The sequence below is a fragment of the Rhagoletis zephyria genome, unplaced genomic scaffold (assembly GCF_001687245.7).
Source record: "Rhagoletis zephyria isolate East Lansing unplaced genomic scaffold, Rhagoletis_zephyria_1.1 Rzeph_scaffold_00214, whole genome shotgun sequence".
Lineage (NCBI taxonomy): Eukaryota > Metazoa > Arthropoda > Insecta > Diptera > Tephritidae > Rhagoletis > Rhagoletis zephyria.
The window spans coordinates 324,345-338,207 of NW_016157298.1; the positions used below are offsets into that span (position 1 = coordinate 324,345).

At 42.4% G+C, this 13,863-nt stretch overlaps 1 protein-coding gene across 1 annotated transcript; it reads left to right on the plus strand.

Moving 5' to 3' along the window:
* Positions 1-12,116: 12,116 nt before the first annotated feature.
* LOC108358147 (putative nuclease HARBI1) lies at positions 12,117-13,637 on the plus strand. Its single transcript, XM_017609321.1, is given in 4 exon segments — positions 12,117-12,665; positions 12,667-13,026; positions 13,029-13,139; positions 13,194-13,637. Coding segments are annotated over 4 exon segments (873 nt in total). The 5' UTR covers positions 12,117-12,518; the 3' UTR covers positions 13,449-13,637.
* Positions 13,638-13,863: the final 226 nt, after the last annotated feature.

Below are 13,863 nucleotides of genomic sequence, written 5' to 3' on the forward strand. Positions count from 1 at the left end.
CGCGATACATACATATGTGCTGATTTGGGCATCCCTAACCAAAGTGATTAAAGCTGCCCAGAACTTAGAAGTACCAATTCTTACAAAATTAAGCAAGTCCCTAGCTCCGAGTTGGCAACTCCCACAACACTCAGTGAATAACTCGCAGCGAAAGTTTAAAGAAAAAATAACACAACAAACGAAATTTACATACAAAACTTTCTTAAAATAAAAGAAGACTTACATAACTTCAAATTTTTATACACAGACTACTCAAAACAAACTTATCGGTCAATTTATAGCATCGTCGATGAAGACAAAATCATTCCAGTAGCACACTTGCCATAATATACCACAAATTTTGGTGCCGAACTACTAGCCATCTACGAAGCAACCAAACTGGCAAGCACAAGAAGGAGAAAAGTAGCAATCTGCACTGACTCTCTCACGTCACTAGACGCAATTACAAACCCGGTAAACAACAAGCATTGTCGGCCGCTGTGGTATAGTGGTAAGCAGTGCGCGCTTCCACTCCGCAATGCCTGAGTTCAAACCCTGGTCAAAGCAACATCGCAAAAAATATAGAAAAAAGGTTTTTTCTTAACAGCGGTCGTCCCTCGGCAGGCAATGGCAAACCTCCGAGTGTATTTCTGCCATGAAAGACAGCTTCTCATAAAAATACAATCGCTGTTCGAAGTCGGCGTAAAACTGTAGGTCCCCCCGCTTTGTGTGACAACATCAAGGCGCACGCCACAAATCGGAGGAGAAGCTCGGCGAAACACTAACATATGTGTAAGCGCCAATCTATTATTATTATTATTAAACCACAACCATTACATTGTCATATAAAAACATATTAATTAAACATAAATCCACTATCAAGGCAACGAACTAGCCGACAAAGCAGCAAAAGATGCTCTACACGCACGGCTGACAATAACTCAAAATTTTTTAACATCAGACATCATAAAACTCATAAAAACTACCTACCAAAAAATTTATAGAGATCGATTCTATTAAGCAATATTTTGCCTAAGTGTCTTTAGAATAAATTAAAAAGAGTAAAAATACATATCGGAAAAAAATATGTTTCGGGACATATAGTAAAATTTTACGTGGAATAATTTTGTAGAACATTTTAACCCTTTATCTCCCTCACAAAAGGGTAGTTTTGGCCCTTTTTTAGAAAGTCGGAATAAAATGGCATTTTGAGTATCGCTGAGGGTTAAAATCTTCTAGAAAATTATTTGCCATACAATTTTTACTAGGGGTCCTATCATACAAAATCTTTGTATAAAGAATCAGTAAGTCCACAGAAATCATATTTCCCCTGGAAATATGCAAAATTAATGCTTTATTTATACAGGTATATTGTTCATATATATATTGTTCATATATGTATTAGGGATGTTGCGAATGTGAAATTTAAAACATCCGCGGATGCGAATGCTAATGCGGATGTCAAGTATTTTTAAGAAACAATCAGGCAAGTAAATTAAGTTACTTAGGTAAATGAAAAAAGGGAAAAGTTAGTAATTTTTAATAATGTTTACTTTATTTAGTACTTGAGTTTAAAAATTGGAACATTATATCGATGGCTGAGTGGAAGATCGACCTATCTCGGGAGCCAGTTCGAAAACGCTCTATCTAAAAAACTTTTCAAGAACGCCCTATTTCAGAATTTAATTGAAAAACACCCTATCTCAAAATTCGGTTCAAAAACCTCACTTCAAAATGTATTGAAAATATGCTGATATAGGGCGTTTTTGAAACGAATTCTGAAATAGGGCGTTCTTGAAAAGTTTTTTGAGATAGAGCGTTTTCGAACTAGTTGCCGAGATAGGTCGATCTTCCACTCAGCCATCGATATGTAATAAAAAGTAATGAGAATTGCATCGGGGCCGAAAATTTCGGATGTATCCTCCGGACTTTCATCTTGACTTGAAGAAACTAGCATAATGGCGAGATCGTTGTTTAAACAACGCTTAAATGCCAAACCATATGTCTCAGGTTTTTCTAAAGTTTTTAAAATGAATTCTTCATTTTTATTCCTTTGGCTGTTTCAGAATTGGGGGAACCTGTAACGCCATCAGCTTTTTTTTTGAATTTAGATTTTGTAATAGATTTTTACTACTTTCTTCTGCGACTGGTTTGAAAAATTTGTGCTTATAGCGAGCTAAATATGTGGATATGGAAAATAAATTATTATTTTGCATGAATGAAAATTTTGAACAAAATTCTGTTTCCAAAGTCGTGGCTGTCAGCCGAATCGGATCAAAATATTGCTTTATGTAGCCGAGAATCAAAAATATAAAAGTCTTTATGCTTCAAGATGAGAAATAGGAGTGAGTATTTATTAAACAACAAATGTACAAGTATATAAGCATTGCTATTGCATGAACATATTTATGTATGCATGCCTGCATACGAACGTGAAAGAAGACAAAATAACGATTAATCTGATGCAATAAACAAAGCCAGGAACACAGCTGTTTGTTTGCCTAACACTTCCACTTTTATTGGTCAGATTATTCATTTTCAAAAAATTAACAAACTTTTAAGAGCGACTTTAAATTACTGTAATTTAAATTCTTCAGAGGCTTCGTGAAAATATCCGCCAGCTGTGTATTTGTGGGCACGTACTTAAGCGTGAACCCTTTGTTCTCATAGACCTCTCTGATGAAATGAAATGTGACCTCAATATGTTTGGTCCTCTTGTGGTATTGTGGATTCTTCACCAGTTTGATTGCGCTTACATTGTGCAAACAAAGTTCTGGTACTGTGCAATTTCCAGACATTTCCTCCAGTAATCGTCGAACCCAAACTAGCTTTTTGACTGACTCACAAGCGGCCATGTACTCTGCTTCGGTTGTTGAGAGTGCTAATGTTTGCTGAATCTTCGACGACCACGAAAGAGGTCCACCGCAAAACATGATCACATAACCTCCATTAGGTCGCCTGGTCCCCAAATCACCAGCAAAGTCCGAATCACTGAAGCAAGTCAAAAACAAATTATTACCCTTTTCAAATAAAATACCTTCACTGTGGGTCCCTCCCAGATATCTGAAAATTCGCTTTATCAAGACTATATGTTCGCTTGTATAAGTGTCCAAAAAACGACTCGCATACGACACCGCATAAGCAAGATCAGGCCGTGTCACTGTAGACAGATACATAAGAGATCCAACAGCCTCTCGATATGGATACTGCACCTGTTGACTGCTCTCTGTATTTAAATGTGCACCTTCTGCTGGAGTTGTGACAGGCTTGGCGTCGAGCATCCCAAATCGCTCCAATACTTTTGTTGCGTACGCTTTTTGTCGAATAAAAATCTTTCCAGGTTTCCTGACAACTTCCATACCAAGGTAAAATATCGATTCAAAAACTTGAATGTCGAAGTCTTTCGTAAGATGGTCGATCAGTTTACAAAGTGCTTCTGATGACTGTACTGCTATGATGCCATCGTCAATATAAATCGCAAGAATTAATTTCGCATCGTTGAAACTACCAATAAAAATGCAAGGATCCGCTGCACTAACTTTTAGGTTAAAATTCTCCATCATCTGCGTAAATTGTTGATTCCAACATCTCGATGCCTGCTTTAAACCATAAAGACTTTTGCTCAGCTTACACACCCTGTCAGTTCCATCTTCGTAGCCAGTAGGTTGATCCATATAAATCTCCTCATTAAGACTGCCATAGAGAAATGCTGTCTTCACATCAAACTGCTTTACAATCATGTCAAGCTCAACTGACATCGCAAAGATCATTCTAATGGACGTAAACTTGGCAACAGGGCTAAAGGTCTCAAAGTAATCTGTTCCGCACTTCAGCGTAAAGCCGCGAGCCACTAGACGCGCCTTAAAGCGTTCAATTTCACCTTTTCTGTCACGCTTGACTTTGTAAACCCATTTATTCGAAACTGCTGTTCTTCCTTTAGGTAAACTCACCAATGACCAGGTTTGGTTTGCTATCAACGAATTAAACTCCTCATCCATGGCACTCTTCCACTGCGCACAATAGTTACTAGAGACCGCCTTCTCATAGTAGTCCGGCTCATCAGTTTCAGCAACATACGCGTAGCTTAGAGCAGCTTTACTTTCAGTATCTCTACTTTTCGAACGTGACACGATCTTGCGGACCTCTAGTTCATTATTTGCATCTTCGATATCGAGATCTTTAGTTAAAATTTCGCCACAGCCATTAGTTCTGATTTCTGGATTGTCAGTGTTCGTATCTGGTTTTTCAACAGGAGATTCTGCTTCTACGTGTTCTTCATGTACATATGCGGGTTCTTTGCACGTTTCTCTGATGATAACATCCCTCGAAACCTCAATTTTTCTTTCATTAGGTATCCAAATCCTATAGCCTTTACAATTTTCCTCGTATCCGACAAACACGCCTTTCTTGGATTTCGCATTAAGCTTTCTTCGTTTTTCCTGGGGTATATGCACGAAAGCTTCCGATCCAAAAACTCGCAGCACAGATAACTCAGCCTTTTTATTAAACCACAATTCAAATGGCGACTTTCCGTCCACTTGACATTTACCAGTCCGATTGAGAGTGTACACGACGTTATTCACTGCTTCACCCCAGTATTTCAGGCTCAATTCCTTGGCATGGATCATAGACCGTGCACCTTCGATAACTGTTCTCATATCCCTTTCAGCGCGGCCATTGTGTTCTGGCGTATATGGTGTTGATTTTTGATGAACCACTTTTCTTTTACGAAATATATCTTCCACATCTTTGTTGACGAACTCTAATCCGTTATCGGACCGGATGCTTTGTACTCGCTTTACAGTTTCTGCTTCAACCTTATCCAAAAAGCGGTCAACAAATGATGCAGCATCTGCTTTTGATTTTATGCAATAGACGCATCGATAATTCGAAAAATCATCACGAAATAACAACATATAGCGCGCACCACCATATGAAATCTCTTGCATAGGGCCGCAAAGATCAGTGTGGACAAGCTCACCTGGTAATTTAGCCCTGTTTTTGCTTTCATGAAATGGCATCCGATGTTGTTTACCGAAAACACATCCCTCACAGAAATAATTATTGCTAGTAAATGAAATATTTCGTTGACTTAGGACGCTCTTCACATGGTCTTTAGCTTGATGACACATGCGTTCATGCCAAAGTTGCAGCGACTCAGATTTTGCGCTGTAGTTTGCCGCAGCTTCTATGCCTTTAACCTTCAATAACAGCTTAAACAATTTTCAATTTTCTCGTGCACCTTGTAACCACACCTTGCCCTGTTTTTTGAAACAGCAGGTGTTGCACAAAGGCATTACCATGTGATGACTTCTCTGCGTTTTTCTTGTTTGGGCAGTCTCGCTTCCAATGACCAGGCTTTTTGCAAAGGAAGCATTTTCCTTTCCTTTTATTGTTGCCCTTATCACCTTTGCTTTTAACCTGATTAGTTACGAACGCTCCTTGTTTGTTTGGCTGTACACCCAATCTAGATTCTTCCATACACAAACGTGCCGCAAGCATTTTTAAGGTTCGTTCCTTTTTTCAGTTGCTTCCCACGCGGCAAAGAAGTGGTTATATTGCTCCGGCAATGTCATCAAAATTTTTGTTGTAAGTATATTCTCAGTAATTTTCTCACCGAGATCTTCTAATTGCCGTGCAATTTTCTGCAACTTCGCTATATGCATTGCAATACTGTCTTCAGCGTCTTTTACATATTGAAAAAATTGTTGTTGTAACAAGTGAATTGATGTATCCGACTTTTGTTCGTAAACGCTCTCCAGCGTAGCATACATAGCAGCAGCAGTCTCGCAGTTGATAATATGCATCAACGGTCCTTCGCCCATTGAAACGACCAGAATTTTCTGCGCCTTAGCATCATCCTTGATCCATTTCTTTCTGGGTTCACCATCGACTTCAGGTTGGGTTACAGCTCCACTTACAAGTTCCCATAGGCCGCCAGCTCTAAGCACTACCTTTATCTGGAACTTCCATAAGGTCCAGCCGTCTTCACCTTCAAGTTTGTTGACTTTAATTTCTTCCGTCTTAAAAACCGCAATAGCCCAAGTAATTTATATCAATACCGAAAAAAAACTTAGTTTTGCTTTTCACGCGTTACAGGCTAACCTAATATTCGCGGCTTGCGTTTTGGTACGCATGCCGTCGAATTTGTTTTTTTGCGTCACCCGAAATTGACTTGCATGCGTTTGCATTTGATTTCATTGAGCGAAACGTCAAATCAAAATGTCACGCAGAACAAAAATTGGAAATTGAGTTAGCTTCATACGCACGCCGTTCAATTTCGGTTGATCTCATACAAGTTGCATGTGCATGAGAAATTTTTGACAATAAATTGGCGGCGTGCGTGAATATTAGGTTAGCCTGTTAAGCACGTGCTGGGTCCATAACCTGTAGCCGAGAATCTAAAATATAAAAGTCTTTATGCTTCAGGATGAGAAATAGGAGTGAGTATTTATTAAACAACAAATGTACAAGTATATATGCATTGCTATTGCATGAACATATTTATGTATGCATGCCTGCATACGAACGTGAAAGAAGACAAAATAACGATTAATCTGACGCAATAAACAAAGCCAGGAACACAGCTGTTTGTTTGCCTAACATTTTATTTTTTAAACGTCCCGTGTTTTATAAGCATTTGAATTATTGGAATCACAGATGATGAGGGTCTCAGATAGTTACGTAATTCTTACCTAATTAAAGGTCAGACCAATAGCCTTTTCTCTTTGTAGCCAGAACTGACCGTTGCTGCTGGAAATCCCTATTGAAGGATCTTACTCTTTGACTTTAAATAGCAAATAAGGAAGACGTAGGGGAGAGTTCTACCACAGAAGTTTTTAGCCAAGGATCCAATGTATATCTCTATGAAAAAAATATTGCCCGACAAGTAAAAAACATTAATGTTTTTAAATTTTTGCTAAAAATAAATTTCCCAGAGAGCCCTATTTGAAATGATTGAAACGAATATATCGTTACTTTAATTCACAAAGGTCATAACCAACACTTTTTTCGAAAATGCGTTTTTCAAAGCTTTTGGTAGGATATTAAAATACACCTTTACTAGAAATTTGAAAGTGTTAGTACCAAAACCAACGGAGTTATGCCACTTTTTAAAATGTCCTATCCGTATGAGTGATTTGATTTTTGTAATGCTGTTTGCTTCTCCTGTAAAATAACAAATTTGGTGGTTAGGGCCTTTGTGAATTAAGGTGACGGTGTGTAACATCAAAAGCAAATCAAAATGCAGGTATTTAAAGCACAGAAAACGAGGGAAAAATATTATTAAACGGACTATGTTCTCTTTGACGTACGTCAAAGGTCAAGTAGAAGTGGGAACTTGTATGACTGCCCATTGATAGCTCGGTTATACATTTTTATCAAAGTTCGCCAGTTTTGTTAAAGAAATACTCCCACGACCGAAGGCAAAAAATAGTGTCAAAAAACTTGTCATTTTGTTTGCCAGATATACGTTTTATCGGTGCACTTGCACAACATTCGCATTCGCAAAAGCTCCGCATTGATTATTGCGAATGCGAAAGCGAATGTGAATATTCGCAACAACCCTGATATGTATGTATGCAACTCTAGCTCCAATTGTTTAAACAAGTAACCTAAGTGTAAATAATATTTGGATGGAACATAATAGTTTTATTGAAAAAGTAAAATGTAAGCGTTTAAGTCAGATATTAACAGCTTTTGCTACTGCTGTGGTAAATGTGTACCAAAAAGTAATAATAATAATAATAGATAGGCGCTTACACATATGTTAGTGTTTGGCCGAGCTTCTCCTCCGATTTGTGGCGTGCGCCTTGATGTTGTCACACAAAGCGGAGGGACCTACAGTTTTTCGCCGACTCCGAACGGCGACTTTATCTTTATGAGAAGCTGTTTTTCCTGGCATAAATATAATCGGAGGTTTGCCATTGCCTGCCGAGGAACGACCGCTGTTAAGAAAAAACTTTTTCTATATTTTTTTGCGATGTTGCTTTGACCAGGGCTTGAACCCAGGCGTTGCAGAGTAGAAGCGCGCACTGCTTACCACTACACCACAGCGGCCGATTAGTACATGTCATTAAAAATTCACTACTTACACTGGCTCATTTCCACTGAGTCCGATGAGTACGGCGAGCGCTACCATCAAGTGGCTCTTCCATTTGAAATGAGGTAGTAAATACTTGTAACACAAAAATATTTTAACTTATTCTAATTAAAAAAACAATACAGATATGGAGGAAAAAAGCACCGGATCCAATTCTTGCAGAAATTTGTTGGTGGAGTAAGCACGTGTTTGAGGATCTTAGATTAGGTTAAGTTAGGTAAGCGGGCTGCCTCCGAATATGGAGGCACGCTTGAACTCGACTAAGCTATCCGTTGTGATGCCCTTAGAGGGGGGAGGGAAAATGACGCACGGAGGCTGGAAAAAAGAAAGTGGATGGGTAGGGGAAAGTTAGGGGAAGCTATGGGAGAAAGACGATACCTATGGCTTTTTTGCGGAGAAACGCTCCGTGCTTACAACGAAGCTCTTTTAGTTGACTGATGTCCACTCCCGAGAACTTATCGGGAGTGTGAAAAAAGTGCGACCCGTGGTGCTTAATCCTTAGGCTCGCCAAAGCAGGGCACCAGAGCAGCAGATGTAAGGGTTATCCACGACATTCAGCCTTACGACATGGTTACCAATCGCACAGTGACTGGTAAAAACTCCCACCAATAGCGAGAGATGCAGCTTGCTTAGTATCACGAGCTCCCCAGACCGCCCCCGGTCCACCCGTGGCCAGAAAAACTTTGCCACCTTGCACTCCAAGGTCTTCGCCCAACACTCACTGAGCTGACTAAACGCCCATCTGTCCAGAAGCAGACCACACGAGGTCAGCGGAGCCCCCAGACCCTCCCTGTCCGAAAGTAATTCCTCGAGAGTTCCCTGTCTTGCGAGCTCTTCGGCCATGCAGTTGCCAGCGATTTCGCTGTGACCTGGAACCCAAATGAGCTTAATATCAAAATAATCAGACGCGGTCCATAGGGAAGTCAGGGAGTGCTTGACTTTTCGAACGCACCGTCAAGGAGCTAAGAGCCCTAATGGCTGCTTGGCTATCAGAATAAATATTTACCTCCTTAACAGATGTTACACTAGAGAGCAACCAATCCGAAGGCGCTTTTATCGCGGCCACCTCAACCTGGAAAATACTATAGTGATCCGGTAGCCTAAATTTCAGGTAGATGGAGAGATCTTCGCAGAAGACACCTCCACCCACCTTCCCATCCAGCTTCGATCCATCTGCAAATAAGTTTGCAGGTCCCCGATTCCAGATACTGTACCCCTCCCAGACTCCCCTCGCTGGAATGTGGGTGGTAAAAGATTCATTCGGACCCAGAACCGGCGTGCAGTGGTCCGTCCGAGTCGGTAGGAACCCGAAGCCGTTTAGAATACTGGAGTGTCCGCAGCTTGAGGTGAACTCGAAGCCCACCCCATTAAGCCTTACTGCGGCGCACGCAACGTCGACCCAACCAGCTATATCTGTAGGCACAACATTTAACATGGCATTCAGCGCAAGAGTAGATGTGGGTCGAAGTGCCCCACTGATTCCAATTAAGGCGGCTCTTTGCACCTTCTCCAGCTGCTTGACGATGTAGGCCTTGTCAAGAGCGTTCCACCAGACAAGTACCCCTTATAATAAGATTGTTTTGATTATAGTTTCATAAAGCCAATGCACTACCTTCGTCGAGAGGACCCAGCGCTTGCCAATGTCCCCTCTACAACAATACAGTTCTACTTTAGCCTTCTTGACTCTTTCGTCCACGTTAGACTTCCAGGAAAACGTACTGTCAGGGATCAAGCCCAAGTACTTCACCCTGTCAGAGAGCTTTAGAGGAAGACCACCCATTGAGGGAAGACGGCAATTCGGTATCTTATCTACAGCCTCAGGCAAAACATTGTTAAAAGCCCTCTCCATATCAAGGGCCCGGAACATGACTCTTAGCCAAAAAGCCCTCGAAAATGGGCATCAACCAGCGGCACTACACTTCTGCAGACTTCTGCAGTTAGGCCGGTATTATGCCATTTGGGCCCGGGGTCTTAAAGGACTTGAAAGAGCTAATGGCCCAAAGAAGGCGATCCACGGTTAGGATTTCCGAGACATTCGTTTCAGGGCTCGACGCCTGTAACCGGATCCCTCCCGTATCCGGGTTGCAGGGGAAGAGAGCATCAAGGAGCATCCGAAGAGACTCCCCGCTGCTCGTTGCCCAGCAACCGCCCTCATCCCTGATGTATCCCAGGAGAGCGGGATTCTCAAGGAGAGCTCGCCCAAACCTTGAACACTCCTGACTGCCCTCCACGCCTTCACAGAACAGTCTCCACGACGTTCGCTTCGCTTTCCTAATTTCGGACTTATATATCCCAAGCCCAATCTTATACAGTGCCCATTCGGAGGCTGATCTACTCATTAAGGACTCTCCAGCCAGAGATACGGGACATTATATCAGACAAGGCCAGCGTGATATCTAAAACCTCTTCTGTACTAGCCGTTACAAAAGTGGGGCCATTTAGAATACAATTAAAGAGTGGCTCACCTCTGGTGTGGATTTCTGAGCTGCCCCAAATCGTATGGTGGGAATTCGTGTCAGACCCAATAACAACGCGTACTCTCCTTGCTTCTGCCACCGCATTCCTTAGTAAGCGCGGAAATGTCTACACCCCGTCCTCGTGCGCCATATAAGCGGAGATCAACCAGAGTTCTCCGGTTACACCCTCCAGGCTCACCGTCACAATGTCTCCATTGCTGAAAAGGGGCAAAATAAAAGCATGCAGGATCGAGGTTTACCTGCGTCCCGCTGCACCAGCAGTTTGTAGTCCTCGTCCCGATACCAGAAACCTTATTACAGCTGCTCAGCCACGGCTCCTGGATCAGGACACTACATCGACTCCACCTTGCTCAAGGTCGATAAAAAAGGTTGGCTGACGCCGCCTTAGAGTGCAGAAGATAGATCTGAAGAATATTCATCCTCCAAAATCCTTTCCAGCACCCCTCCGCGGGCGCCATCCCTATCGGACGCAAGGAGCATTTCCTGCTCAGCCCTGACGAACATCGGGCCAACACTGATGACCGATCCTGCAGTTGAAGGAGGGCCAGCAGTGCTATCACTGCCCGACATGACGGATTCGACCTCCACACCTACGTGGGCATCCTCCGCATTTGTGTTTTCGCCCGCCAGCGCAACTGGAACAGGCTCGTCATTCCCTCTGGAGTCGGTCTGGTAGACCTTCATGACTACCTTCTCTAACCTAGCAACAACAGCGCTTACCGAAACTCACCGTCGGAGTTCTTAAACCGGATTAAATTCCAGTTGTGCGCATTAAGGTCCGGGTTGCAGTAGCGGAAGATATCTTCCGCCTCCCTCAGCGAGGAAGGTACCGAGGAAAGCCAGACCCTCCAGGCTGTTGCTTAGCACCCCCCTGGCCTACTCGGACGATCGCGCGTGCTGCTCAGATAGCTGTGCAGCACCCTGTTCGCCGTAACGCGCCAGGGAGTGGAAAGCCATGCGACGGTCATAGCGTGCTTTTCTGGCCAGCCCACCGTGCCGTTTAGGAGCCGGAAGTCCATGGCTGGTGCCGGCCACACTGTCCAGTGCCCTCACGTCCAGAACCGCCAGACGACATCATCTGCGGCCCTACCTCCGTCCTGGATGCAGGCGAATTCGCCCGCGCCCCCAACCCCAAGTCTAGGTGCGATGGGTTCCTACCGGCACCTCCCAAGACCGGCGCAGACAAAGAGGTCGGCTCCGATCCCTGACTGCACCTTGCAGCATCAGCTGCCCGCCCCTGCCCAGGAGTCGATACCGCCTCCTTTACAGAGAAGCCCACGGGAGGATTCATTTTAGAGTCACCCCCGCCGCTCAAAGTTTTGTTTGTTGCTGTTGTTTTATTTTGGTTTTGTTTAGTTTTTGTTTTAGTTGTCTCCATCTTGGTCGTACGACGAGGCGGGCGCAGTGGTCAAAGAATTCAAAGAGAAAATATAACGGTCCACTACGGCAGCGCGCCAAGCCGCAGCAACGTCACCGTTACTCCCTGAGGCGGCCCGGTGTCAGGAAGGTGCCATTGCAATACAGCCGGGGGTCAATCCTCGTTCGATGAAGTAGTGAAGTGAAAAATCAAATTCACACTCGCTGTGATATTAAGTTTTTCATCATATCACTTCATTTTTTAATTCTAAGCGATTCTTTTTCAATGAAGTATTCGTTGTGAAAATCTAATAGCGAGTAGTGTGGTAAATCATGGTGAGTTGAAGAAATGATATTTTCTGTCAAAATAGGAAAAAACGTTAATAAGAGTGCAAAGGATTTATCATAGTTATCAAGTTTTCCAAGGCAATGCCTAATATTCCTCTACTGTTTATTGCTTTTAATCATGATGAAGGAGATCAGAGGTAAATGCGGTTATTGAAAGTTTTAATTCAAACATACAATTCAATGCTTTTACTCGCGTCTAAAGAAATTATCTCAGAGTCACGAGGCGTCAACTGAGGGATGCGCAAGATCCATTTTTAATGATTACTGAAGAGAGTTTTATGAATTTATACCGGTTTCCAAAGCACATTTGCAAAGATTTAATAGACGAACTGACACCATACTTACAAATTACAAGGAGACGGCATGCAATTCCGGCACATGTGAAAGTTTTATGTGCTCTACGTTTTTTTTGGCACCGGGAGTTTTCAGCGCGCAGTTAGGCAGGATGCTTTGTCTGCTCTATCGCAATCGTCCGTAAGTCAGGTTATAATGGAAGTAACGAAAGCAATTAACAGAATTGCGCAACGTCACATTAAGTTCTCCAATGTTAGCGAATTCGTAGCAATTAAAGCTGACTTCTATCAAATGAATGGTATTCCTGGGATAATAGGACTTATTGACATAAAGATATGTGGCCCAAAGTCTGAAGTAGAGCATGTATGCTACTGCCGCAAAGGGGGTCACTCTAAAAATGTGTTAGTTGTATGCGATGCCAACATGATCATTTTATATGGCAGCGCGAGATTTGGCGGCACTGCCCATGATGCTTTTGTGCTTTTGTATGGCGACGTTCGAGGGTAAAGCAACACCTGGAAAATCTATACAACACTGGCGAAAGAAATTTTTGGCTTTTAGGAGACAGCGGATATCTTTTACTGGTAAATTTGCATTTAAATACTATTGCCATGTACATATTATTATACTTTTAATAGCCATGGCTCATGACTCCAATTTCCAATTCTACATAAGAAGCAGAGGAGCGATATAATTGTGCGCATAAAGCAACTCGTAGCTTGGTCGAGAGATTCATTGGCCTATTGAAGAGCAGATTTCGATGCCTTACGAAAGAAGGAGTTTTAGTCTATGAGCCTTCAAAAGCAACGGAAATTATTTATGCTTGCATGGCACTCCACAATATTCTTGTGCGGGCAAGAGTTTCATGCCCAGAAGTATCCCCGTACAACTAATGCCGAATGATCTCCTACACTTGGTAGATTACAACGAGATAAAATCATACGAGAAGCATTTGAGCGAACACTGTAAAAACCTAAAGAGGAGTTTCGTTAAATAAAAAATACATTTTTAATGGAGCTTTGCAATAAGCGTGTCTACTTTTTTATTCATGTCTTTTTGCACATTTAGCATTTCTTTCATAATTTCTAGCGCTTGCTTTTTTAATTCTATATTTTCCTTTTCTAGCTCCAAAAGACTTTCATACAGCGGGCCACTTTGTTGAGCGCCTGCACTTCTCTCCCTTCTTCTGACAATAAGAGGAGCAGGACCTTCCGGAACTTCAATGGTTGAGCTAGCATCTGCTGCTTCGACTGCTTCGTTGACCTAAACCAAAGGCAAAATGAAAATTGCGATACAATAATAATGCAC